This window comes from Micropterus salmoides, unplaced genomic scaffold, assembly GCF_014851395.1.
Source record: "Micropterus salmoides isolate LMB-PRFRI ecotype aquatic unplaced genomic scaffold, ASM1485139v1 Ms_hic_scaffold_9, whole genome shotgun sequence".
Taxonomy (NCBI): domain Eukaryota; kingdom Metazoa; phylum Chordata; class Actinopteri; order Centrarchiformes; family Centrarchidae; genus Micropterus; species Micropterus salmoides.
Window position 1 is genome coordinate 5,079,455 of NW_024044681.1, and position 27,626 is coordinate 5,107,080.

At 43.0% G+C, this 27,626-nt stretch overlaps 1 protein-coding gene across 2 annotated transcripts; it reads right to left on the reverse strand.

Moving 5' to 3' along the window:
- Window positions 1-1,139: 1,139 nt before the first annotated feature.
- oatx (organic anion transporter X) lies at window positions 1,140-25,716 on the reverse strand. Of its 2 annotated transcripts, none has more exons than XM_038707691.1 (16): window positions 25,586-25,716; window positions 24,912-25,118; window positions 24,635-24,799; window positions 24,465-24,538; window positions 24,246-24,375; window positions 17,705-17,808; window positions 17,349-17,503; window positions 16,925-17,093; window positions 16,718-16,841; window positions 12,757-12,872; window positions 12,514-12,568; window positions 10,249-10,408; window positions 9,610-9,718; window positions 2,573-2,651; window positions 1,819-1,946; window positions 1,140-1,607 (listed from the first exon to the last, which is right to left on the reverse strand). In XM_038707691.1, exons 2-16 carry the CDS (start codon window positions 24,936-24,938, stop codon window positions 1,460-1,462), a joined length of 1,743 nt encoding a protein of 580 aa, XP_038563619.1. In that variant the 5' UTR covers window positions 24,939-25,118; window positions 25,586-25,716; the 3' UTR covers window positions 1,140-1,459. The 2 variants fall into 2 exon arrangements, with proteins under 2 accessions (XP_038563619.1, XP_038563620.1); XM_038707692.1 differs by having other exon boundaries at window positions 25,582-25,630.
- Between the last annotated feature and the right edge of the window lie 1,910 nt (window positions 25,717-27,626).

Here is a 27,626-nt window from a genome sequence, read left to right on the forward strand (position 1 = left end):
ATCACCTGAGCCAGAACCACAGCAGCTTCCTGTCCCCACTGAGTTTCAGCCGACCCCTGAACAAGCAGGAAGCTTCTGGTCTGAGAAGCGAAGTGAACGCAGAAACACCTTAAACCTGCATCCTCTCTAGCAGCCAGCAGGGGGCGACTCCGCCGGCTGCAGAAAGAAGTGTGATTGTATAGAAGTCTGAGAAAATGTTTCTGCTTCTCAGCTGATTTATTCCCTCAGTAAACACTTTCCTGATGAGTTTATGGTCTCAGTCGCTAGTTTCAAGTCTTCTTCAACACAGCATGATGTTCATTTAGTAAATTATGGTCCCATTTAGAGGAACAGAGACCAGGAAGCAGGGGAGGCTTTAGGGCGGGGCTACAAGCTGATTGGCTACAATCAGAATAGAGGCGACTCGTATCCGCTGCTCTGTGTACATTTAACCAACGCTCAGGAGACAGCTGTTCATTTTTCAGTAAGTAAGTTTTGTTTTAAGCCTGTTTGTCGCTAGCCAAAATTAGCATCCAAGCTAATATCACAGTTAATGTGAATTACTGATGCACCTGCTAACCAAGCTAGCTAGCTCCACACGGAGCCATTGGCTCCATCGTCTCTTCCGGTGGTTGCAAAAAATCAACATGGCGGCACCCTAATGGTCAAACTCAATGGGTGACGTCACCATGACTATGTCCTCTTCTTTTATACAGTCTGTGCCACTCACACTGCTGAGTGAAAGTGCAGCGTCTTCCTGTCCTTGCTGAGTTTCAAACAACCCTGCTGAGTTACGGAACCCCCCCCTGACGCATCCATACATCAGCCACAGAACTGCATCAACCTTTGTTTGTCCCTGATGTGGTTCACCTGCTGGTTCACCCGGCCTGTCCTGTCTTCACCAGAGCGGCTTCCATTCATTCTGTTCCTCTTCTGTGGGTGGATTTACATGTCATGCTCTGTCGTATTTGGATTCTTGCTTTGTTTTGTCAGTGGACTTCGGGACATTTACCTGAATCACCTTGTTCTGTTCGGACCTCCTTGGTTGTAAGTGTTCACGTTGTGTTCCGGGTCGGGTCCTAAAACCAGTTTCAACCCTGACAGTTTTTTATTTCAGTTTAGTTCTCACACTCTGAATCCAAACAATAACAATACCCAGATCTTAATCACACCTTTATTAGTGTATTACAGTGTGTAATGATTATTGCTTTGATTGACAGAATAGAGGTTTCAGATATTATAACACATTACTGCCGTGATTTCACTTCCTGTTCTGACTGCAGCGGCTTCATTCACATCTAATTAAAAATCTAAGGTCAAACATCTGAGTTTATTGATTAAAACTCATTTTAAATAGATTTAAATGTTAGAAACTGTCATTATTCTCACTAAAATGAATTTTCACAGATGCACAGAAAAACGATTCAGCAGTCTGATTGGTTGAGGTTCAGTCCAGCTGTCATTGGCTTCGTAGGATTGGTCAGAGGATGTTAAGTCCAGTCCCTTCTGCTTCCTTGAGATCTTTTAAAGCCACACCTTCAGTTGAGACCACGCCCCCATCATCAGGTGCCCTGCCTTCTTTCAAGGATACACCTTCTTCCTGTTGGGGGGCGGGGCTTTCTCCAGCCCTTCACACAGATATTTTTCAGTTAGATATTCATTGATTAGTTATTAATCAGGTTTTAATAACCAAGACCAGCAATGTAACTAGCATTAGAAATACTAATGAAAGCTTCTAATGAAGCTAAAGAACTAGTTATTCACATAATTTCAGTGGGGAATGCTAATGACGCTAATGCTGCTAACATTAGCCGTCAATCAAGTTAGTCATTAGCTCACCATTTGATCTCCACATCCTCAATGGTGTCGGGCAGTGGCCTGTTCAGCGTCTCTGGCAGGAAGCAGGCAAAGCACCCGGCCAACACAGCCGCTCCCCCATACACTATACTGGGGAGAGCAGGGAGTACCTGGGAAATGCAGTCCATCAGTAACAGCATGGTTATTCAGTAACTTCTAAAACTAAATCAGATAAAATGTCTGCTGAAGGTTTGACCATCGATGAAGAATAAGATCCACCACTATGCCAACGATGTGATGTTATATATCCAAAGCTGCAGCTTTGGACCTCACATTTACCACAGACTGCTCTTCATCAGCTCTTATAGATACTGTAACACAGCTGTGTCTCTGGCTGTCAGTGTTGAACTATTGTTCAGTCTGTGATTAAACTAAAAATCATGATCAAGACAGAATTACATGTTTATGAAGAACTCTGTTTAAAATGTTTAAAAGACCTACACAGATGGAAACAGAGCCCAATAATTTTGATGGATCATGTAACCACCATCCATTTGAAGGTTTCTCACTTTTCATTTTATAGACATGTGTAAAAAGTATCAGAGCTCAGATTCAGTGCGGACCTAAATGAAGATCAGTTAATTTGTATTTATGTCTTTATTCTTTGATAGGTTGACCTTTCATAATTATGTAACCACGTCATTGTGTTTAGATTGATGACACGGGTTATATGAATAAAAGTATAAAAACACAAATGATTAATTCATGAAGAAGGTTAATATGTAATTTTGATCACCTCGTCCAGGATGAGGACAGCGGGGGCCGCCATGCTGCCGACTCTCGCCAAGGTGGAGACGAAGCCCATTCCTGTCTGCCTGAATGCACAGCACACATACACCATGTGATCAAAACACTCACAGATCAATATACAGTATCATCTGATAATCACGGTGTGACTATAGTGACATCAATTGAAGTGTTTTTCACATTAAAGGTCTGAATTCTATTTTCATCTTGAATTCAAAGTAAAAAAAACTGGTCTTCATCCATCAAATGAACAAAATGATTAAATTGTGAAATAAAATGATTATTAAATGATTAATTAAGCAACTACAGACCAGACGATAACCAGACTTACAGCGGGTGAAATAAGTATTGAACACGTCACCATTTTTCTCAGTAAATATATTTAAAAAGGAGCTATTGACATGAAATTTTCACCAGATGTTGGTAACAACCCAAGTAATCCATACATACAAAGAAACCAAAACAAAGAAGTTCAGAAATAAAGTTATGTGTAATAATGTGAAATGACACAGGGAAAAAGTATTGAACACGCTTACTGATATTTATTCAATACTTTGTACAAAAGCCTTTGTTGGTAATGACAGCTTCAAGACGCCTCCTGTATGGAGAAACTAGTTGCATGCATTGCTCTGGTGTGATTTTGGCCCATTCTTCCACACAAACAGTCTTCAAATCTTGAAGGTTCTGTGGGCCTCTTCTATGAATCTTGATCTTCAGTTCTTTCCATAGATTTTCAATGGGATTTAAGTCAGGTGATTGGCTGGGCCATTCTAGCAGCTTTATTTTCTTTCTTTGAAACGAGTTGAGAGTTTCCTTGGCTGTGTGTTTGGGATCATTGTCTTGCTGAAATGTCCACCCTCGTTTCATCTTCATCATCCTGGTAAATGGCAGCAAATTTCTGTCAAGAATGTCTCTGTAAATTTGCCCGTTCATCCTTCCTTCAATTATGTGAAGTTTGCCAGTACCATTTGCTGAAAAGCAGCCCCACACCATGATGATCCCACCTCCAAACTTCACTGTTGGTATGGTGTTTTTAGGGTGATGTGCAGTGCCATTTCTCCTCCAAACATGGTGTGTATTATGGCATCCAAACAGTTCAATTTTGCTCTCATCTGACCACATTATATTCCCAGTATTTCACTGGCTTTTCCAAATGCTGTGCAGCAAACTTTAAACGAGCTTCAACATGTTTTTTCTTCAGCAATGGAGTCTTGTGTGGTGACCCTGCATACAGGCCATGGCGGTGGAGTGCATTACTTACTGTTTTCTCTGAGACAACAGTACCTGCTAATTGCAGGTCTTTTTGAAGCTCTCCACAAGTGGTCCTTGGCTCTTGGACAACTCTTCTGATTATTCTTTTCACTCCTCTGTCAGAAATCATGCGAGGAGCACCTGGTCGAAACAAATTTATGGTGAAATGATTGCCTTTGCACTTCCGTATTATGGCCCCAACAGTGCTCACTGGAACATTCAGAAGTTTAGAAATGCGCCTATAACCAATGCCATCATTGTGTTTTGCAACAATTAGGTTGCGAAGGTCCTGAGACAGCTCTATGCTTTTACCCATCATGGGATGTGTCTTGTGTGACACCTTGGCAAAGAGACCTTTTGGTATGCCATCAGTTGCCATCAGTTGGGACTGAACCAGCTGATATTAATTTGCACTGACAAGGGTCTGGATTGCTTTTTAATTACTGATAGTTTTCAGCTGTTGTCTTGGCTTTCCATGCCTTTTTGCACATCCCTTTCTTCATGTGTTCAATACTTTTTCCCTGTGTCATTTCACATTATTATTTCTGAACTTCTTTGTTTTGGTTTCTTTGTATGTATGGATTACTTACTGAGAAAAATGGTGAGGTGTTCAATACTTATTTCACCCGCTGTATGAAGAAATGTCAGGTTTCGGACGATAATTATCAGAACTTCTCTGTATGATTTGATTTTTGGAATGGACTGTCGGATTGTTTTTACCATCTGAGGAATCTTGTTCTGATCTGTTCATTTCTGAGCTTTACACACTGAATCTGAAATCTCTTTTATTTTTTGACTGTCTCCAGTAAGTTGCTGTCTATTTTAACAAAGATTCTTAAAGTGGTGAAGACAGGCTTTTCAAAAGTACTTGTATGTATTGTATATGTTAAAACAGTACTGCATAAATACTGTGCAAACTTTTTTGATGACTTTGGTGAACTGCTGTCTATAATCTGTATTGACTTTGACTGTGTGGTTATTGTTGCTGATTTTAACATCCATGTTGACAACCCCCAGGACAGAGGGACTAAAGAACTGTGTTGTGTTCTTGATAATTATGGACTGACTCAACATGTGACGAGGCCCACGCACAATAAGGGGCACAGTTTGGACTTGGTCATCTCCAAGGGTCTGGACATTTCCAAGGTTGTGCTGACTGATGTTGCTCTCTCTGATCATTCCTGTGTTTTCTTTGAGAGTGCTATCTGCGTGCACACAAATGTTAAAACAGAGGTGATCACAAAACGGCATATCACTGAAAACACCCGCCCTCTCACGGGTCTCAGTCAATGAGCTTGTAGATAATTTCAGTTCTAAAATTACAAATGTTATTGATGCCGTTGCACCAGCCAAGGTGAAGGTGGTCTCTGGTAAGAGAAGATCTCCATGGAGAACCACGCTCGTTAGAACTCAAAAAAGAGAGTGTCGAAAAGCTGAACGCAGGTGGCGGAAAACAAATCTCCAGGTTCATTATGACATCTATAAAGAGACTTCGCATTTATAATTTAGAGCTGAGAAATGCAAGGCGGTCCTTCTTCTCTGACATCATCACCAAAAACACTTATAATTTACGTGCCCTGTTTGCTACTGTGGACAGGCTAACCAACCCTCCTGTGTCTGCAGCCTCTGACCTTCTATCCACCAGGGCCTGCAATGAATCTGCCTCCTTCTTCACAGACAAAATTCAAACAATTAGACAAGCAATCAGTGCCTCCAAAGCAGTAACAGGATATGTCTTGTCCCTGAGTCCACTTTAAAACAATTTATATAGCATGAGACAATTTGATTCTATTAACCATAAAAACCTGGAGGACATAAAACAACATCTGAAATTCTCCTCATGCTGCCTTGATATTCTGCCAACAGGTTTTTTCAAATATGTGTCTAAATGCATGGCTTCAGATTTACTACAAATTGTCAACATGTTTCTCCTCTCAGGTTTTTTCCCACAGGCCCTGAAAACTGCAGTCATTAAGCCACTCTTAAAAAAGAGCAATCTAGACAGGTCACTAATGAACAATAATAGGCCCATATCCAATCTCCCCTTTCTAAGTAAAATCATTGAGGCTGTTTTTCAACAGCTTAGTGCTTTCTTGGCACTAAATAACTGTTTTGATGTCTTCCAGTCAGGTTTTCGACCACACCACAGCACTGAGACGGCTCTTGTTAAGGTCTTCAATGACAGAATTTCAGTCTTAGTATTATTGGATCTCAGTGCTGCATTCGACACGGTCGACCACAATGTATTACTAGACAGACTTGAAAACTAGGTTGGACTTTCTGGCACAGTACTAAACTGGGTTGAATCCTACTTAAAGGACGGGGACTACTTTGTGTCTATAGGTAATTACACATCTGAGCTGACAAAAATGACATGTGGAGTTCCCCAAGGCTCCATTCTGGAAACTCTTTTGTTTAACATTTACATGCTTCCACTGGCTCAGATTATGAAAAACAACAAAATATGTTACCATAATTATGCAGATGACACACAGATTTACATAACCATTTCACCAGGGGACTATGATCCCATACAGGCGCTGAGTAACTGTATTGAGCAGGTCAACGATTGGATGTGCCAGAATTTTCTTCAATTAAACAAAGAGAAAACTGAAGTTATTGTTTTTGGAGCCAGGGAGGAACGACTGAAAGTCAGCGCTCGACTTCAATCTGTAATGTTAAGAACCACAAATCAAGCCAGAAATCTTGGTGTAGTCATGGACTCAGACCTGAATTTGAGGAGCCACATTAAGACAATTACAAAGTCAGCCTACTATCACCTGAAGAATATATCACGGATTAAAGGACTTATGTGTCAGCAGGACCTGGAAAAGCTTATCCTTGCATTTATCTTCAGTCGACTCGACTACTGTAACGGTGTCCTTACAGGGCTCCCTAAGAAATCCATCAGACAGCTGCAGCTGATTCAGAACGCTGCTGCTCGAGTCCTCACTAAGACCAAAAAGGTGGATCACATCAGTCCAGTTCTGAGGTCTTTACATTGGCTTCCTGTATGTCAAAGAATTGATTTCAAAATCCTGCTGTTAGTTTATAAAGCACTAAATGGTTTAGGGCCAAAATACATTTCCGATCTTCTGCTTCGTTACGAACCATCCAGACCTCTCAGGTCGTCTGGGATCAGGTCTGCTTTCTGTCCCCAGAGTCAAAACTAAACAAGGAGAAGCAGCGTTCAGTTATTATGCTCCGTATATCTGGAACAAACTCCCAGATAACTGCAGGTCAGCTGAAACAGTCAGTTCTTTTAAATTAAGACTGAAGACTTTTCTTTTTACCACTGTCTTTAACTAGTAGATTGATAACTTACACTGCACTGTAACTGTTACTGTCCTGTTTTCTTTTTCTTTGTTTTTAGCTTTGTATTATTTTCCATTTAACTCTTTTAACACTGATTGTAACACTGTAACTTTTATTATATTTTATGTTGCTTTTAAACTTTTATATATTTCCCTGTTGCTTTTATGTTTTATGTAAAGCACTTTGAATTACCTTGTTGTTAAATTGTGCTATACAAATAAACTTGCCTTGCCTTGCCTTGCATATATGTGATGTTTTCATAGAATGAAAACAAAGTGCAGACTGGTGAACATGTTAACCAAAGATAGTTTGAAGGGGTCAAGACGGCAGATGTCAAACATTTACTTTAAACCTTTTTCCTTATTTTTACAGAGAACAGACCTCACCCAAACCCTAAATCATTTCACTGAAGAGCTCCAGATGTTTTCGATGATATCAGACGGACAGCGTGTAACATTCTGCCTGTCAGCCATGTCTAATGTGCACTTTATCTCTTATTTAGTCTGTTGTGTTTTGGTTTTCAGTCTTGTCTGTCTGTGGTCTTGTATTTAGTCTTCTTGGTATCTGCCTTAGTTCTTGTTCTGTTCCATGTTTAGTCGGGGCGGCTGTGGCTCAGGAGGTAGAGCAGGTTGCCCGTTAATCGGAAGGTCGGCAGTTCAATCCCTGGCTGCATGTCGAAGTGTCCTTGGGCAAGATACTGAACCCCGAATTGCCCCTGGCGCCTGTTCCGCCAGTGTATGAGTGCGTGTGAGTGTACTTAGTTTCCGTTTGAGCACTTAGGCTCAGCGTATGACTGGTGAATGCAGATGTAGTGTAAAAGGCGCTATACAAGTACAGAGCATTTAGTGTTGTCCTGACTTCTGAAGGAGGCGCCGCTCAGGGCAGCCATGGTATTTTATTGCTCTCTGTTTGTTTTGTTTACGTTCGTTAACTTTGCATTCTGCTGTGTTACCCGGAGCCCTTTCACCAGAGAAGAGCTCATAAACATCAGGGGAACAACGCCAGTGAATTCCAACTTTTCTTGTGTCATCAGTGGAATTATTGGACATTCTGCTCAAGGCTTCACTTTCCGCTGTTCATGTGGTGAGACGCCGGAGGAGGGGGAGGAGGTCCGGTACGCTGGTGAGACTATGCCGAAGAGGACACCGCACGCCGCTACCGGGAATATTTCTCTCCAACGTGCACTCACTGCGCAATAAAATGGACGAACTTCGGCTACTGGTGGGGAAAAACAGAGACTTTTATTCATCTTCTGTTCTGTGCTTCACGGGGACGTGGCTGTCTGGATCAGGACTCCGTGCTGCAGCTTGCTGGCTTCCAGGTCTACAGTGCGGACCGCAACATGGAAGTCTGGCAAAACAAAAGGTGGAGGTGTCTGTTTTTACATTAACAGTGGCTGGTGTAACGATGTGACAGTGATTCAGTAGCACTGTTTTAAGCCATTCTACTCCCCCCGTGAGTCTGGTACGCTGCTGCCACTGCCAGGGACAAGGGCAGGCTGCAGCACATCATTCGCTCTGCAGAGAAGGTGATTGGCTGCAATCTTCCTTCTCTTCAGAACCTGTACGCCTCCAGGACTCTGAGGCGAGCAGGAAAGATTGCAGCTGACTCCTCCCACCCCGGACACAAACTGTGTCAGACTCTCCCCTCTGGCAGGAGGCTGCGGTCCATCATGACCAAAACCTCTCGCCAACAGTTTTTTTCCGATGGCAGTGGGCTTCCTCAACAGGGTCCGGGACGCCACTGTCAGTGACTCTCATGCCCACCCACCTAAACTCACAAACACTCATACACTCTCCTGACCCCACACTTTACAACAACGCTCATCTGTGCTTTATGCTCATGTTGCCAACTTTTGTTCTGGGTTAACTGTCTCTCTGCCGGCCTGCCTCTCTGTCACCCCCGGTTGTCTCTGCCTTCCTCGTTAACCTGATCCCGGTCACCTGTGTTTCTCCCTCCCAGCTCGTTAACCCGTGTGTGCATGTATACTTGTTTGTTTCCTCAGTCTGTGTCTGGTCATTGTGGTGTGTTACACTCAGTCGTGTTCGAGGGGAAGGGTGTTCTGTCAGCCTGTTGGATTTTCCCGTCTACTGCCTGTAAGCCTGCTAACCTGTTTTTCATTTGGAATAAAAACTGTGAACTGTATCACTGCTTCAGTGTCTTGAGTTTGGGCTCATCTCCTCTGCGCTCACCCACGGAATCCTGACACGGCGAGCGTTCACTATCAGGAAAGGACCTCAGTAAAAATGATGGAAGGTTCCTGTTGTTGGGTTAGGGACCCAACTTTTAATGTCTGGATGGCGATGGGAGAGACCTGGGTTTGATTCCCACTGCGACACATCCAGCGATGTGTCCCTGAGCAGGACACTTTTCCCGTCTGACATATCCAGCAGCTGTAGGTCTCTTTGGATCAAATGAGTAAACGTTAACGTCTCCTGTTCCTGGAACCAGCAGCCTCACCTGATGACGGTGGGGTAGAGTTCTCCGGTGTACAGGTAGACGGTGGTGAAGGAGGCCGAGGTGAAACCTTTACCAAGACACGCCAACGTGGTCCTGAGGGTCTGCATGTCTGGAGGGGCAGTTTAGATTAGTGTGTGTTAGTGTGTGTGTGTGTGTGTGTGTGTGTGTGTGTGTGTATTGGTGTGTGTGTGTGCGTGTGTGTGTATTGGTGTGTGTGTGTGTGTGTGTGTGTGTGTATTGGTGTGTGTGTGTGTGTGTGTGTGTATTGGTGTGTGTGTGTGTGTGTGTGTGTATTGGTGTGTGTGTGTGTGTTGGTGTGTGTATTGGTGTGTGTGTGTGTGTGTGTGTGTATTGGTGTGTGTGTGTGTGTGTTGGTGTGTGTGTGTGTATTGGTGTGTGTGTGTGGTGTGTGTGTGTGTGTGTGTATTGTGTGTGTGTGTGTGTGTGTATTGGTGTGTGTGTGTGTGTGTGTGTGTGTTGGTGTGTGTGTTTGTGTGTGTGTATTGGTGTGTGTGTGTGTGTGTGTGTGTATTGGTGTGTGTGTGTGTGTGTGTGTATTGGTGTGTGTGTGTGTGTGTGTGTGTGTGTGTGTATTGGTGTGTGTGTGTGTGTGTGTGTGTATTGTTGTGAGTGTGTTACCTGTGGGGACGAAGATGTTGGCGAAGATGATGATAGCCGACAGGAAGAGACAGGTCGCCTGGGAGACCCTCCTCCCCAGGTAACTGAGCATGCCCACAGCCAACAGTTTGGCGGGAAAATCAACGGCTCCAAAGATGATCTGCATCAGGTAAATACTCACCTGGAATAACCAACAGCCAATGTGAGGAGAGCTCAGTGTGAACCAGCCAATAGGAGGAGAAGAAGGGTTTAACCCGACCGGTAGACGTTTAAACTGGTAGACGGGTAAACTGGCACAAAGGTAAACTGGTACACAGGTAAATTGGTAGACGGGTAAACTGTGGCCTGTACTACAAAGCGAGTTTTGGCTTATCCAGGTAACTTCAGATGTTTAATGAATTTTTTGATTGACCCGTACTACGAAAGGTGGACAGGTGTTACCCAAGGTCTGTTGCCATGGCAATTTACGCTGCATCTGTAAACTGCTCCAAGCAGGTTTCGTTCGTGGTTAACTCTAGGTTACCTTGTATGGACTACACACCGTATCTGTACTCAGTGTAACTGAGGTGAAGTATTAATACACACCGTATCTGTACTCAGTGTTACTAACGGTATACGGGTAAACTTGTAAATGAGTAAACTGTCAGATGGGTAAACTGGTAAACGAGTACCCTGGTAGACGAGTACCCAGGTCGACGGGTAAATAGGTCGACGGGTAAACTGGTAGACGGGCAAACACGTAGACGGGTAAACTGGTAGACAGGTAACCACGTGAACGGGTAAACCTGTAGACAGGTAAACCTGTAGACATAAACTGATAGAGGGGTAAACTGTCAGATGGGTAAACTGGTAGACGGGTACACAGGTAGACGGGTAAACTGGTAGATGGGTAAACTGGTACAGTGGATAGAAAAAGTCAACACACCCCTGTTAAAATGCCAGGTTCTTATGATGTAAAATAATGGTCAGAACCTTTTCCACCTTTAATGTGACGTATAATGTGAACAATTCAATAGAAAACAAAATGAAATCTTTGAGGGGGAAAAATGAAAAATAAAAACCCTCAAATAACCTGGTTGCATAAGTGTGCATACCCTTAGACTAATACTTTGTTGAAGCACCTTTTGATTTTATTACAGCAGTCAGTCTTTTTGGGTAGGAGTCACATCTTGACGTGGCAATATTTGCCCACTCTTCTTTGCAAAAGCGCTCCAAATCTGTCAGATTGCGAGGACATCGCCTGTGCACAGCCCTCTTCAGATCACCACACAGATGTTCAATTGGATTCAGATCTGAAAAATCGGCCCCAAAGCATGATGCTGCCACCACCATGCTTCACTGTGGGTATGCTGTTACTTGGGTGATGTGCATTGTTGTTTTTGCGCCAAACACTTTTTGGAATTAGGGCCTAAAAGTTCTACCTTGGTTTCATCAGACCATAACCAATTTTCCCACATGCTTTTGGGGGACTTGATGTTTGTTTTTGGTGTGCTTGGATGTTTTTCTTTGTAAGAAAAGGCTTCAGTTTTGCCACCCTACCCCATAGCCTATTTATATGAAGAATACAGGAGACAGTTGTCACATGTACCATACAGCCAGTACTTGCCAGAAATTCCTGCAGTTCCATTAATGTTGCTGTAGGCCTCTTGGAAGGCTCCCTGACCAGTTTTCTTTTTGTCTTTTCATCAATTTTGGAGGGACGTCCAGTTCTTGGTAAAGTCACAGTTGTGCCATATTTTCTCCACTTGATGATGACTGTCTTCACTGTGTTCCGTGGTATATCTAATGCTTTGGAAATTCTTCTGTACCCGTCTCCTGACTTATGTCTTTCAACAATGAGATCTCTCGCTTTGAAAACTCTCTGCGGACCATGGCTTTTGCTTGGAGATGCAACTAAGAAAATATCAGGAAAATCATAATAGAACAGCTGAACTTTATTTGTGATTAATCAGTCACTTTAAATAATGGCAAGTGTGTAATGACTTCTAGTTAACCTGAGTTTGAATGTGATTGGTTAATTCTGAACACAGCCACATCCCCAGTTATAAGAGGGTGTGCACACTTATGCAACCAGGTTATTGTAAGGTTTGTATTTTTCATTTTTCCCCCTCAATGATTTCATTTTTTTTTTCTATTGAATTGTTTACATTATAGGTCACATTAAAGGTGGAAAAAGTTCTGACATGATTTATCTTTGTCTCATTATTTTACATCTTAAGAACCTGGCATTTTAACAGGGGTGTGTAGACTTTTTCTGTCCACTGTAGATGGGTAAAGGTGACTGACCCCAAACTTCTGCAGGTCCATTGCCAAACCGTAGTACGCAAAACTGGTGGAGAACCTGCAGAAAAAGACAGACAGGTTGGCAGGTCCAGGTGGAACATGGAAGACTATTCTATGATCTATTGTGGTCTGGATTGAACCTCTTTCGCTGTCTCTGATTAAATGAATAAGTCAATTAACGAATATGAGGAAATCCAGGTGAATGAACACAGATATGGTAAGGGTAAAGCAGGTGTATTGTCTGACCATACGGCCATCAGACAGATGGAGATCCGTCTCATCACTCTGGTCCTCAGCAGGTCGTATGCCGTGAACGTTGAACGGCTCGACTCGATCTCCTTATTCATGTGAGAGTTCAGCACCTGCAGATCACATGGGACTGACCTCAGCTTCTGACACACTTCTATGTACCAGACAGACGGGTAGTCAGACAGACAGTCAGACAGGTTACCTCCAGTGTTAACTTGACAGTCAGACGGGTAGTCAGAAAGTCAGACCACTAGTCAGACAGTCAGAAAGGTAGTCAGACAGACAGAGAGACAGTCAGACAGGTAGACAGACAGACAGTCAGACAGGTAGTCAGGTAGTCAGGCAGGTAATCAGACAGTCAGACGGATAGTCAGACAGACAGTCAGACAGTTAGACAGGTAGTCAGACAGACAGAGAGACAGTCAGACAGGTAGTCAGAAAGACAGAAAGACAGAGAGACAGTCAGACAGGTAGACAGACAGTCAGACAGTCAGACAGACAGTCAGACAGTTAGACAGGTAGTCAGACAGACAGAGAGACAGTCAGACAGGTAGTCAGAAAGACAGAGAGACAGTCAGACAGGTAGACAGACAGTCAGACAGGTAGACAGACAGTCAGACAGTTAGACAGGTAGTCAGACAGACAGAGAGACAGTCAGACAGGTAGTCAGGTAGTCAGACAGACAGTCAGATAGGTAGTCAGACAGTCAGACGGGTAGTCAGACGGGTAGTCAGACAGATAGTCAGATAGGTAGTCAGACAGTCAGACAGGTAGTCAGACAGACAGTCAGATAGGTAGTCAGACAGACAGAGAGACACTCAGACAGTCAGACAGTTAGACAGGTAGTCAGAAAGACAGAGAGACAGTCAGACAGGTAGTCAGACAGTCAGACAGGTAGTCAGACAGACAGTTAGTCAGACAGTCAGACAGGTAGTCAGACAGACAGATAGTCAGACAGTCAGACAGGTAGTCAGACAGACAGATTGACAGTCAGACAGTCAGACAGCTAGTCAGAAAGGCAGTCAGATGGGTAGACAGACAGAAAGAGAGACAGTCGGACAGTCAGACAGACAGTTAGTCAGACAGGTTACCTCCAGTGTTAACTTGACAGTCAGACGGGTAGTCAGACAGTCAGACCACTATTCAGACAGTCAGACGGATAGTCAGACAGACAGTTAGTTAGACAGGTAGTCAGACAGACAGATTGACAGTCAGACAAGTAGACAGACAGAGAGACAGGTAGTCAGACAGACAGTTAGTCAGACAGTCAGACAGGTAGTCAGACAGTCAGACGGATAGTCAGTCAGACAGGTAGTCAGACAGACAGTTAGTCAGACAGTCAGACAGTCAGACAGGTAGTCAGACAGTCAGACGGATAGTCAGACAGACAGTCAGACAGTCAGACAGACAGAGAGACAGTCAGACAGGTAGTCCGACAGACAGTCAGATAGGTAGTCAGACAGTCAGACGGGTAGTCAGACAGACAGAGAGAGTCAGACAGACAGTTAGTCAGACAGTCAGAAAGGTAGTCACACAGACAGTCAGACAGGTAGTCAGACAGACAGAGAGACAGTCGGACAGTCAGACAGCTAGTCAGAAAGGCAGTCAGACAGTCAGATGGGTAGACAGACAGAAAGAGAGACAGTCAGACAGACAGTTAGTCAGACAGGTTACCTCCAGTGTTAACTTGACAGTCAGACGGGTAGTCAGACAGTCAGACCACTAGTCAGACAGTCAGACAGGTAGTCAGAAAGACAGAGAGACAGTCAGACAGGTAGTCAGGTAGTCAGGCAGACAGATAGGTAGTCAGACAGTCAGACGGGTAGTCAGACAGTCAGACGGGTAGTCAGACAGACAGACAGACAGTCAGACAGTCAGTCAGACAGAGAGACACTCAGACAGTCAGACAGGTAGTCAGACAGTTAGACAGGTAGTCAGAAAGACAGAGAGACAGTCAGACAGGTAGTCAGACAGACAGACAGTCAGACAGGTAGTCAGACCACTATTCAGACAGTCAGACAGGTAGTCAGACAGACACTCAGACAGGTAAATGTAAATGCTCCGTATTCTCCATCCTTTTCGACCACTCAAAGCGCTTTTTACACTACATCTGCATTCACCAGTCATACACTGAGCCTAAGTGCTCAAACGAAACAGCCACCAGGGGCAATTCGGGGTTCAGTATCTTGCCCAAGGACACTTCGACATGCAACCAGGGGGAGCCAGGGATTGAACCGCTGAACTTCCGATTAATGGCCACCCCGCAGACAGTTAGTTAGACAGGTAGTCAGACAGACAGATTGACAGTCAGACAGGTAGACAGACAGAGAGACAGGTAGTCAGACAGACAGTTATTCAGACAGTCAGACAGGTAGTCAGACAGTCAGACGGATAGTCAGTCAGACAGTCAGACAGGTAGTCAGACAGACAGTTAGTCAGACAGTCAGACAGGTAGTCAGACAGTCAGACGGATAGTCAGACAGACAGTCAGACAGTCAGACAGACAGACAGAGAGACAGTCAGACAGGTAGTCCGACAGACAGTCAGATAGGTAGTCAGACAGTCAGACGGGTAGTCAGACAGACAGAGAGAGTCAGACAGACAGTTAGTCAGACAGTCAGAAAGGTAGTCAGACAGACAGTCAGATGGGTAGTCACACAGACAGTCAGACAGCTAGTCAGAAAGGCAGTCAGACAGTCAGATGGGTAGACAGACAGAAAGAGAGACAGTCAGACAGACAGTTAGTCAGACAGGTTACCTCCAGTGTTAACTTGACAGTCAGACGGGTAGTCAGACAGTCAGACCACTAGTCAGACAGTCAGACAGGTAGTCAGAAAGACAGAGAACAGTCAGACAGGTAGTCAGGCAGACAGTCAGATAGGTAGTCAGACAGTCAGACGGGTAGTCAGACAGACAGACAGACAGTCAGACAGTCAGTCAGACAGAGAGACACTCAGACAGTCAGACAGGTAGTCAGACAGTTAGACAGGTAGTCAGAAAGACAGAGAGACAGTCAGACAGGTAGTCAGACCACTATTCAGACAGTCAGACAGACAGGTAAATGTAAATGCTCCGTATTCTCCGTCCTTTTCGACCACTCAAAGCGCTTTTTACACTACATCTGCATTCACCAGTCATACACTGAGCCTAAGTGCTCAAACGAAACAGCCACCAGGGGCAATTCGGGGTTCAGTATCTTGCCCAAGGACACTTCGACATGCAACCAGGGGGAGCCAGGGATTGAACCGCTGAACTTCTGATTAATGGCCACCCCGCTCTACCTCCTGAGCCACAGCTGCCCCAGGTAGACAGGTAGTCAGACAGGCAGTCAGACAGATAGTCAGACAGTCAGATGGGTAGACAGACAGAAAGAGAGACAGTCAGACAGACAGTTAGTCAGACAGGTTACCTCCAGTGTTAACTTGACAGTCAGACAGACACTCAGACAGTCAGACCACTATTCAGACAGTCAGACGGGTAGTCAGACAGACAGAGAGACAGTCAGACAGGTAGTCAGACAGTCAGACGGGTAGTCAGACAGTCAGACCACTAGTCAGACAGTCAGACAGGTAGTCAGAAAGACAGTCAGATGGGTAGTCAGACAGACAGAGAGGCAGTCAGACAGTCAGACAGCTAGTCAGAAAGGAAGTCAGACAGTCAGACAGGTAGTCAGACAGACAGATTGACAGTCAGACAGGTAGTCAGACAGACAGAGAGAAAGTCAGACAGGTAGTCAGACAGAGAGACAGTCAGACAGAGAGAGAGACAGTCAGACAGGCAGTCAGACAGGTAGTCAGACAGACAGTTAGTCAGACAGTCAGACAGGCAGTCAGACAGGTAGTCAGACAGACAGATTGACAGTCAGACAGTCAGACAGGTAGTCAGACAGAGAGACAGTCAGACAGGTAGTCAGACAGGCAGTCAGACAGACAGTTAGTCAGACAGTCAGACAGGTTACCTCCAGTGTTAATTTGTCAATTATCTCTGACTTTCTGTTGATTCGAGCGACTCGGTGGAGACACTTTAACGCCTCCTCAGACCGACGGTTCAGAACCAGCCAACGAGCTGACTCTGAGAACCACCTGACCAATCAGAGAACAGAAAGATCAGAACCAACTGACCAATCAGATCATTAAAGACATTTGTTTTGAATGTCTACACTGACCAGCAGTAGGTGAAGAATAGGAACAGGGGGGCACAGGCGACCAGCTGGAGCTTCCTCCAATCTCTCAGCCAATAGGCGAGCCCCGCCAGGATCATCTGACCAAAGGTGAAGAAGAAGGAGGTGAGCGTGCCCACTAACGTCCTCTCTTTGGTCGGGATCCACTCCACCTCTGAGACAGACAGGTTGATCAACCTCAGAGGACACACCATCAGTTTGTTTCCACAGAAGAATAAAGCAACAGAGACAATGACACACAGACAGACAGACAGGTAGACAGAAAGTAGACAGGTAGACAGACAGGTAGAGAGGTAGACAGTCAGACAGACAGACAGGTAGACAGACAGACAGACAGGTAGACAGACAGACAGACAGACAGACAGACAGACAGACAGGTAGACAGGTAGACAGACAGGTAGACAGATACTCAGTGAGACTCCATTCAGGATGATTCCGGACACCGCCATCCCACTCAGAAATCTAAAAATACAATAGGCAGAGTAGGAAGGAGAGAGGGCAGAGCTACAACCGAGCACGCTCAGCTGCAGGTATGACCAAATAAGGACAGACCGCCTCCCAAACCTGAGAGAGAGGGACAGAGAGAAACATTCTGATTGGTCTCATTTTAGTGCACACCTATGACAGGTGCATAGATATTACGAACCAAGAAAATGTAACATGAACACTGTCACATTAATGAAACCATTAATGACCCAGCAGGGGCTCTATGGAAAACACCAAGCTTTAATGGTTATATGTATGTGACCAGTGTGACCAGCTCACCTGTCCGACAGGCCGCCGAAGATGATGGCTCCTGTTAAAACTCCGCCCATATAGATGGTTTGAATCATTTGTTTCAGAGGACGCAGAGAACAGACCAGCTCCCACTGACAGAGAGACGGGGAGAGAGACACTGTGATCAAGGACCACTGCTGGTCACCACCACTACCAATACATCCTTCTCACTACTAAGGATCACTACTGCCTCTTAAAGGATCACTACAACCTACTAAAGGATCCCTACAATTTTCTAAAGGATCACTACTGCCATCTAAAGGATCACTACTGCCTTCTAAAGGATCAGTACTGCCTTCTAAGGTATCACTACTGCCTTCTTAAGGGATCACTACAATTTTCTGAAGGATCACTACTGCCTTCTAAAAGATCCCTACAATTTTCTAAAGGATCACTACTGCCTCTTAAAGGATCATTGCAACATACTAAAGGATCACTACTGCCTTCTAAAGGATCATTACAACATACTAAAGGATCACTACTGCCTTCTAAAGGATCCCTACAATTTTCTAAAGGATCCCTTCTGCCTCATAAAGGATCACTACTGCCTCTTAAAGGATCATTGCAACATACTAAATGATCACTACTGCCTTCTAAAGGATCATTACAACATACTAAAGGATCACTACTGCCTTCAAAAGGATCCCTACAATTTTCTAAAGGATCACTACTGCCTTCAAAAGGATCCCTACAATTTTCTAAAGGATCACTACTGCCTTCTAAAGGATCATTGCAACATACTAAAGGATCACTACTGCCTCTTAAAGTATCATTACAACATACTACAGGATCACTACTGCCTTCAAAAGGATCACTACAATTTTCTAAAGGATCACTACTGCCTTCAAAAGGATCCCTACAATTTTCTAAAGGATCCCTTCTGCCTCATAAAGGATCACTACTGCCTCTTAAAGGATCATTGCAACATACTAAAGGATCACTACTGCCTTCTAAAGGATCCCTACAATTTTCTAAAGGATCACTACTGCCTTCAAAAGGATCACTACTGCCTCTTAAAGGATCATTACAACATACTAAAGGATCACTACTGCCTTCTAAAGGATCCCTACAATTTTCTAAAGGATCACTACTGCCTTCTAAAGGATCCCTACAATTTTCTAAAGGATCACTACTGCCTCTTAAAGGATCATTGCAACATACTAAAGGATCACTACTGCCTTCTAAAGGATCATTGCAACATACTAAAGGATCACTACTGCCTCTTAAAGGATCATTACAACATACTAAAGGATCACTACTGCCTTCAAAAGGATCCCTACAATTTTCTAAAGGATCACTACTGCCTTCAAAAGGATCCCTACAATTTTCTAAAGGATCCCTTCTGCCTCATAAAGGATCACTACTGCCTCTTAAAGGATCATTGCAACATACTAAAGGATCACTACTGCCTTCTAAAGGATCCCTACAATTTTCTAAAGGATCCCTTCTGCTTCATAAAGGATCACTACTGCCTCTTAAAGGATCATTACAACATACTAAAGGATCACTACTGCCTCTCAAAGGATCATTACAACATACTAAAGGATCACTACTGCCTTCTAAAGGATCCCTACAATTTTCTAAAGGATCACTACTGCCTTCTAAAGGATCCATACAATTTTCTAAAGGATCCCTTCTGCCTCATAAAGGATCACTACTGCCTTTTAAAGGATCATTGCAACATACTAAAGGATCACTACTGCTTTCTAAAGGATCCCTACAATTTTCTAAAGGATCACTACTGCCTTCAAAAGGATCCCTACAATTTTCTAAAGGATCCCTTCTGCCTCATAAAGGATCACTACTGCCTCTTAAAGGATCATTGCAACATACTAAATGATCACTACTGCCTTTTAAAGGATCATTACAACATACTAAAGGATCACTACTGCCTTCTAAAGGATCCCTACAATTTTCTAAAGGATCACTACTGCCTTCAAAAGGATCCCTACAATTTTCTAAAGGATCACTACTGCCTTCTAAAGGATCCATACAATTTTCTAAAGGATCACTACTTCCTTCTAAAGGATCCCTACAATTTTCTAAAGGATCCCTTCTGCCTCATAAAGGATCACTACTGTCTCTTAAAGGATCATTGCAACATACTAAAGGATCACTACTGCCTTCTAAAGGATCCCTACAATTTTCTAAAGGATCCCTTCTGCCTCTTAAAGGATCATTGCAACATACTAAAGGATCACTACTGCCTTCTAAAGGATCCCTACAATTTTCTAAAGGATCACTACTGCCTTCTAAAGGATCATTGCAACAAACTAAAGGATCACTACTGCCTCTTAAAGTATCATTACAACATACTACAGGATCACTACTGCCTTCAAAAGGATCCCTACAATTTTCTAAAGGATCACTACTGCCTTCAAAAGGATCCCTACAATTTTCTAAAGGATCCCTTCTGCCTCATAAAGGATCACTACTGCCTCTTAAAGGATCATTGCAACATACTAAAGGATCACTACTGCCTTCTAAAGGATCCCTACAATTTTCTAAAGGATCACTACTTCCTCTTAAAGGATCATTGCAACATACTAAAGGATCACTACTGCCTTCTAAAGGATCATTACAACATACTAAAGGATCACTACTGCCTTCTAAAGGATCCCTACAATTTTCTAAAGGATCCCTTCTGCCTCATAAAGGATCACTACTGCCTCTTAAAGGATCATTACAACATACTAAAGGATCACTACTGCCTCTTAAAGGATCATTACAACATACTAAAGGATCACTACTGCCTTCTAAAGGATCCCTACAATTTTCTAAAGGATCACTACTGCCTTCTAAAGGATCCCTACAATTTTCTAAAGGATCCCTTCTGCCTCATAAAGGATCACTACTGCCTCTTAAAGGATCATTGCAACATACTAAAGGATCACTACTGCTTTCTAAAGGATCCCTACAATTTTCTAAAGGATCACTACTGCCTTCAAAAGGATCCCTACAATTTTCTAAAGGATCCCTTCTGCCTCATAAAGGATCACTACTGCCTCTTAAAGGATCATTGCAACATACTAAAGGATCACTACTGCCTTTTAAAGGATCATTACAACATACTAAAGGATCACTACTGCCTTCTAAAGGATCCCTACAATTTTCTAAAGGATCACTACTGCCTTCTAAAGGATCCCTACAATTTTCTAAAGGATCACTACTGCCTTCTAAAGGATCCCTACAATTTTCTAAAGGATCACTACTGCCTTCTAAAAGATCACTACAATTTTCTAAAGGATCACTTCTGCCTCATAAAGGATCACTACTGCCTCTTAAAGGATCATTGCAACATACTAAAGGATCACTACTGCCTTCTAAAGGATCCCTACAATTTTCTAAAGGATCACTACTGCCTTCTAAAGGATCACTACTGCCTCATAAAGGATCACTACTGCCTCTTAAAGGATCATTACAACATACTAAAGGATCACTACTGCCTCCTAAAGGATCACTACAATTTACTAAAGGATCACTACTGCCTTCTAAAGGATCCCTACAATTTTCTAAAGGATCACTACTGCCTTCTAAAGGATCCCTACAATTTTCTAAAGGATCACTACTGCCTCTTAAAGGATCATTGCAACATACTAAAGGATCACTACTGCTTTCTAAAGGATCCCTACAATTTTCTAAAGGATCACTACTGCCTTCAAAAGGATCCCTACAATTTTCTAAAGGATCCCTTCTGCCTCATAAAGGATCACTACTGCCTCTTAAAGGATCATTGCAACATACTAAATGATCACTACTGCCTTCTAAAGGATCATTACAACATACTAAAGGATCACTACTGCCTTCTAAAGGATCCCTACAATTTTCTAAAGGATCACTACTGCCTTCTAAAGGATCCATACAATTTCTAAAGGATCACTACTTCCTTCTAAAGGATCCCTACAATTTTCTAAAGGATCCCTTCTGCCTCATAAAGGATCACTACTGTCTCTTAAAGGATCATTGCAACATACTAAAGGATCACTACTGCCTTCTAAAGGATCCCTACAATTTTCTAAAGGATCACTACTGCCTTCTAAAGGATCATTGCAACATACTAAAGGATCACTACTGCCTTCTAAAGGATCCATACAATTTTCTAAAGGATCCCTTCTGCCTCATAAAAGATCCCTACAATTTTCTAAAGGATCACTACTGCCTCTTAAAGGATCATTGCAACATACTAAAGGATCACTACTGCCTTCTAAAGGATCCCTATAATTTTCTAAAGGATCCCTTCTGCCTCATAAAGGATCACTACTGCCTCTTAAAGGATCATTGCAACATACTAAAGGATCCCTTCTGCCTTCTAAAGGATCCCTACAATTTTCTAAAGGATCACTACTGCCTTCTAAAGGATCACTACAATTTTCTAAAGGATCACTACTGCCTCTTAAAGGATCATTGCAACATACTAAAGGAACACTACTGCCTCTTAATGGATCATTACAACATACTAAAGGATCACTACTGCCTTCAAAAGGATCCCTACAATTTTCTAAAGGATCACTACTGCCTTCAAAAGGATCCCTACAATTTTCTAAAGGATCCCTTCTGCCTCATAAAGGATCACTACTGCCTCTTAAAGGATCATTGCAACATACTAAAGGATCACTACTGCCTTCTAAAGGATCCCTACAATTTTCTAAAGGATCCCTTCTGCTTCATAAAGGATCACTACTGCCTCTTAAAGGATCATTACAACATACTAAAGGATCACTACTGCCTCTCAAAGGATCATCACAACATACTAAAGGATCACTACTGCCTTCTAAAGGATCCCTACAATTTTCTAAAGGATCACTACTGCCTTCTAAAGGATCCCTTCTGCCTCATAAAGGATCACTACTGCCTCTTAAAGGATCATTACAACATACTAAAGGATCACTACTGCCTCTCAAAGGATCATTACAACATACTAAAGGATCACTACTGCCTTCTAAAGGATCCCTACAATTTTCTAAAGGATCACTACTGCCTTCTAAAGGATCCATACAATTTTCTAAAGGATCCCTTCTGCCTCATAAAGGATCACTACTGCCTCTTAAAGGATCATTGCAACATACTAAAGGATCACTACTGCTTTCTAAAGGATCCCTACAATTTTCTAAAGGATCACTACTGCCTTCAAAAGGATCCCTACAATTTTCTAAAGGATCCCTTCTGCCTCATAAAGGATCACTACTGCCTCTTAAAGGATCATTGCAACATACTAAATGATCACTACTGCCTTCTAAAGGATCATTACAACATACTAAAGGATCACTACTGCCTTCTAAAGGATCCCTACAATTTTCTAAAGGATCACTACTGCCTTCTAAAGGATCCATACAATTTCTAAAGGATCACTACTTCCTTCTAAAGGATCCCTACAATTTTCTAAAGGATCCCTTCTGCCTCATAAAGGATCACTACTGTCTCTTAAAGGATCATTGCAACATACTAAAGGATCACTACTGCCTTCTAAAGGATCCCTACAATTTTCTAAAGGATCACTACTGCCTTCTAAAGGATCATTGCAACATACTAAAGGATCACTACTGCCTTCTAAAGGATCCATACAATTTTCTAAAGGATCCCTTCTGCCTCATAAAAGATCACTACAATTTTCTAAAGGATCACTACTGCCTTCTAAAGGATCCCTTCTGCCTCATAAAGGATCACTACTGCCTATTAAAGGATCATTACAACATACTAAAGGATCACTACATCCTCTCAAAGGATCATTACAACATACTAAAGGATCACTACTGCCTTCTAAAGGATCCCTACAATTTTCTAAAGGATCACTACTGCCTTCTAAAGGATCCCTACAATTTTCTAAAGGATCCCTTCTGCCTCATAAAGGATCCCTTCTGCCTCTTAAAGGATCATTGCAACATACTAAAGGATCACTACTGCCTTCTAAAGGATCCCTACAATTTTCTAAAGGATCACTACTGCCTTCTAAAGGATCCCTACAATTTTCTAAAGGATCCCTTCTGCCTCTTAAAGGATCATTGCAACATACTAAAGGATCACTACTGCCTTCAAAAGGATCCCTACAATTTTCTAAAGGATCCCTTCTGTCTCATAAAGGATCACTACTGCCTCTTAAAGGATCATTGCAACATACTAAATGATCACTACTGCCTTCTAAAGGATCATTACAACATACTGAAGGATCACTACTGCCTTCAAAAGGATCCCTACAATTTTCTAAAGGATCCCTTCTGCCTCATAAAAGATCACGACAATTTTCTAAAGGATCACTACTGCCTTCTAAAGGATCCCTTCTGCCTCATAAAGGATCACTACTGCCTCTTAAAGGATCATTACAACATACTAAAGGATCACTACTGCCTCTTAAAGGATCATTACAACATACTAAAGGATCACGACTGCCTTCTAAAGGACCACTACTACATACTGAAGGATCACTACTGCCTTCTAAAGGATCCCTACAATTTTCTAAAGGATCCCTTCTGCCTCCTAAAGGATTACTACTTCCTCCCAAAGGGTCACTACTGCGTCTTGTCTGCCTCATTACCTCGGAGACAGTGGTGGCGAGGAACTCGGAGCGGTCGAATGTCCATCCGTCCAAACATCCTTCCGTCTGTAACTGGCTAATGTTAGCTGAGCTGTTAGCAGCTAAGAGCTGCCACTGAGGCTCCACATACCTGAAGTGGAACAGGAAGTGATGTCAGAGGGGATGTCGTCATAAGTGCAAAGCAACACGGAGACCATGTTTAAAAGGAACCACTTTTACCTCCGGCAGCGGTCCAGTCTATTTCCTGAAGAGTCCGGAGGGATGAACGCTTTCAGCAGCTGCTTCTCATCCACCTGAAACAACCAATCATGTTCATCCAACCAACCCAACCAATCACATCCACCCGTCAGAGCAGTGTGCTCAGTAAACCTGACAGACAGACGGGTTACCTGGTAGTGAGACAGGTTGTGGAGGCTGTAATTGATTGGCAGACTGCAGTGGTGGGCAGGGATTCCTGAGACGAAGTTGTTCATCAGGTTCTGACTCGCCATCATCAAACCAGGTAAACTGATCAGAGTCACGTGGATCCACTGGTACCTGCCGAACCCGCCCACCTCACCAGGAAACACATGTTACACACCTGCATCACACCTGGTCTACCTGCACAGGTGTGTTCATCCTCACAGTAATCAGATTACAGTAGTAGTTCAGTAAACAGTGACTCACCTCCTCCAGCAGCTCACCGAATCCCATCTCTTCGAGTCTGATTGAGTTTCAGGTCGTTTCAGTGTTTTTGGTTCCAAATGTAAACTTTTAAAATATTTTCTAAGATTGATTGTTCATGTTTTTAGCTGCTCTCCAGGTTACAACACGGGCCTCACTCATCAATAACAACAACAATAATAATAAGAGATATCTTGTGTGTCCAGGAACCTGAGAACAAAAAAATACACAGACAGTTTCTGTTTTAAATGTGAACTTTTAAACTCCAGGAATGTGTTTGAATGTTCATGTCAAAGGTCAAACTGTTAAAAACTAAAACTCTACCAAGCTGTCGCAACCTTTTCTGCATTTCACTGCACGTGTGCCAGTCTTCCATAGAACATCATACAGTAGTATATTTGGAATTTTTATTGTGTAAATTCTAACAGAAGTTAACTCAGGGCACTTTTCATAGAGCAGGTCCAAACAGTACTCTTCATAATATGAACAGTGTCCTGATGATAACGCGTCACAACTCAGTAGAAGAGAGGCAGCGGTGTTTTTACAGCGTACTCTAAAAAGGTGAAATATTTGTATGGAGTCTGGTGAGAGTTCTTAAAGGATTACTGTAGCTGCATCTGAATGGAAACAGTACGAAAAGAGGATTTTCTCTGTAAATCAGTGAAAAACGTACTTACAGTCTGCAGGCTGACGGACGACTGGAGGGCTGAGAGACGGGTGGAGAGGTGGGGGAGAGGGGGGGTGCTGAGAGAGGGGAGAGAGAGAGATGGGTGAGAGAGAGAGGGGAGAGAGAGTAGCAGAAACTACATGACTGAACCTTAAGTAACTTAAAGAACAAAAGTCAGCACCAACTCTCCCCCCCACCCCCCCCCACCTCCCTCGTCTTCTTGTCTGTTCATTGGTTGAGAGACACTATAACATAACTAACCTCTCGCTGTGTTTTTGTTGGTTTAACAATTGTTTGTTTTTCAGTTAATGGCTGAGAGTATTATCTCTCTCTCTCTTCAGGCTTCAGTCTGATTTTAAAGATCAAAAATAGATAAATCAATAAAAAAACTTAAATGATCATTTAAATCATTTTTCAAAGTAAAACATCTCAAATCTTTCTAGTTTCAGCTTCTCAAATGTGAACCATAGTAAAGAAAATATTTCAGATCCTTTTATTAAGTCCAGACGTTATTATGAACATGTTCAACGTTTGAGATGTTTCTTAATCGAGACAATAACTGGCAGATGAACCAAGTCTTAATCGGCTGGTTGTGATCAGAGAAAATAAAACTCCAGTCGGTAAAGTTTGAACATGTTTAAATGCTTGTTGGACCTCGTCTCACGTTGGACTTACTGTCACTAGAAAACTCTCCTCTCAGTTTGTTTTCGTGTCCTCGCGTCTCGCTGAGTTTTTCTCTCCTGGAATTCATCCGACTGAGTTTCAGTCAACAAACGTCTCAGCTGGTTTCAGATGCAGATGACACGACAAGGATGAACAAACTCAACACATGCGACACATGAAACATTCAGTTAATCAATTTAGTGAAATCAATAAATCAACTACCAAACACATCCATGCATATAAAAACAAATTTAACTGTAGAAAACACTCTAAAATGTACAGAAAACACACATGCAGTGTGTGTAAATATATACACATGTACTGGGGTTAGGGTTACATATATATATAAATATATATATACACACACACTGGGGTTAGGGTTATTTATACACTCTTGAACAAAATCTTAAGACCGGGGGAAACATTGCAAGTACTCGCATTTCACGCTGGTGGATCATAACCGGATTGTAAGTACTGCTTCAAAATGCCAAAAGAAGAAACAGGAGCAAGAGACAAAAAATAGAGAGTGGGCAATTTATTGAAAACTGCATTTAAACTCAAACAGGCTGTTCATCAGCTGATCAAAGGTTTAAGACCATAGGCATAAAAAGGTCTTCAAAGGCCACGTCTCCTCCCACGCCACAAACTTGCCCGTTTGGAATTTGCAAGGGAGCACAGTCCTGATGGCTTCCAACGTTACTGGCATGATAAGGAGATCCCACCGGAGATGTTTTCTACGCGGCACAGTGGAGGAGGCTCCATCATGATTTGGGGTGCTTTTTCCTTCAATGGGAAAATGGAGCTTCAGGTTGTCCAGGGGCGTCAAACGGCGACTGGCTATGTGGACATGTTGCAGGGGGCATCCCTCTTGACTGAGGGCCCCCGTCTGTGCGGTAATGCACAACGCCCGCCTGACGAAGGACTTCTTCCAGGAGAATAACGTTGCTCTTTTGGACCATCCTGAGTGTTCTCCTGATCTAAATCCCATTGAGAACATTTGGGGATGAATGGCAAGGGAAGTTTACAAAAACGGATGTCAGTTCCAGACCGTGGATGCCCTTCATGAAGCCATCTTCACCACATGGAGCAACGTTCCCAGCAGCCTCCTGGGAACAGTCGCATCAAGCATGCCGAAACAAGTGTTCGAAGTGATCAACAAGAACGGTGGGGCTACTCACTACTGAGTCCTTTTTTGACACTTTAGTTCTGTTGTAGTTTTATTTTTGGGCTATGGTCTTAAACCTTTGATCAGCTGATGAACAGCCTCTTAGAGTTTAAATGCAGTTTTCAATAAATTGCCTACTCTCTATTTTTTGTCTCTTGCTCCTGTTTCTTCTTTTGGCATTTTGAAGCAGTACTTACAACCCGGTTATGATCCACCAGCGTGA

Bases quoted from the DNA above. Each gene is read 5' to 3' on its own strand.
- oatx (XM_038707691.1), bottom strand. From the start codon at position 24,938: ATGGGATTCGGTGAGCTGCTGGAGGAG. The intron at 16,842-16,924 runs GTCAGTGTAGAC...CTGATTGGTCAG, and splicing joins CTATTCTTCACCTACTGCTG to GTGGTTCTCAGAGTCAGCTC. The intron at 12,569-12,756 runs GTCAGACAATAC...CTTTTTCTGCAG, and splicing joins ATCTGTCTGATGGCCGTATG to GTTCTCCACCAGTTTTGCGT.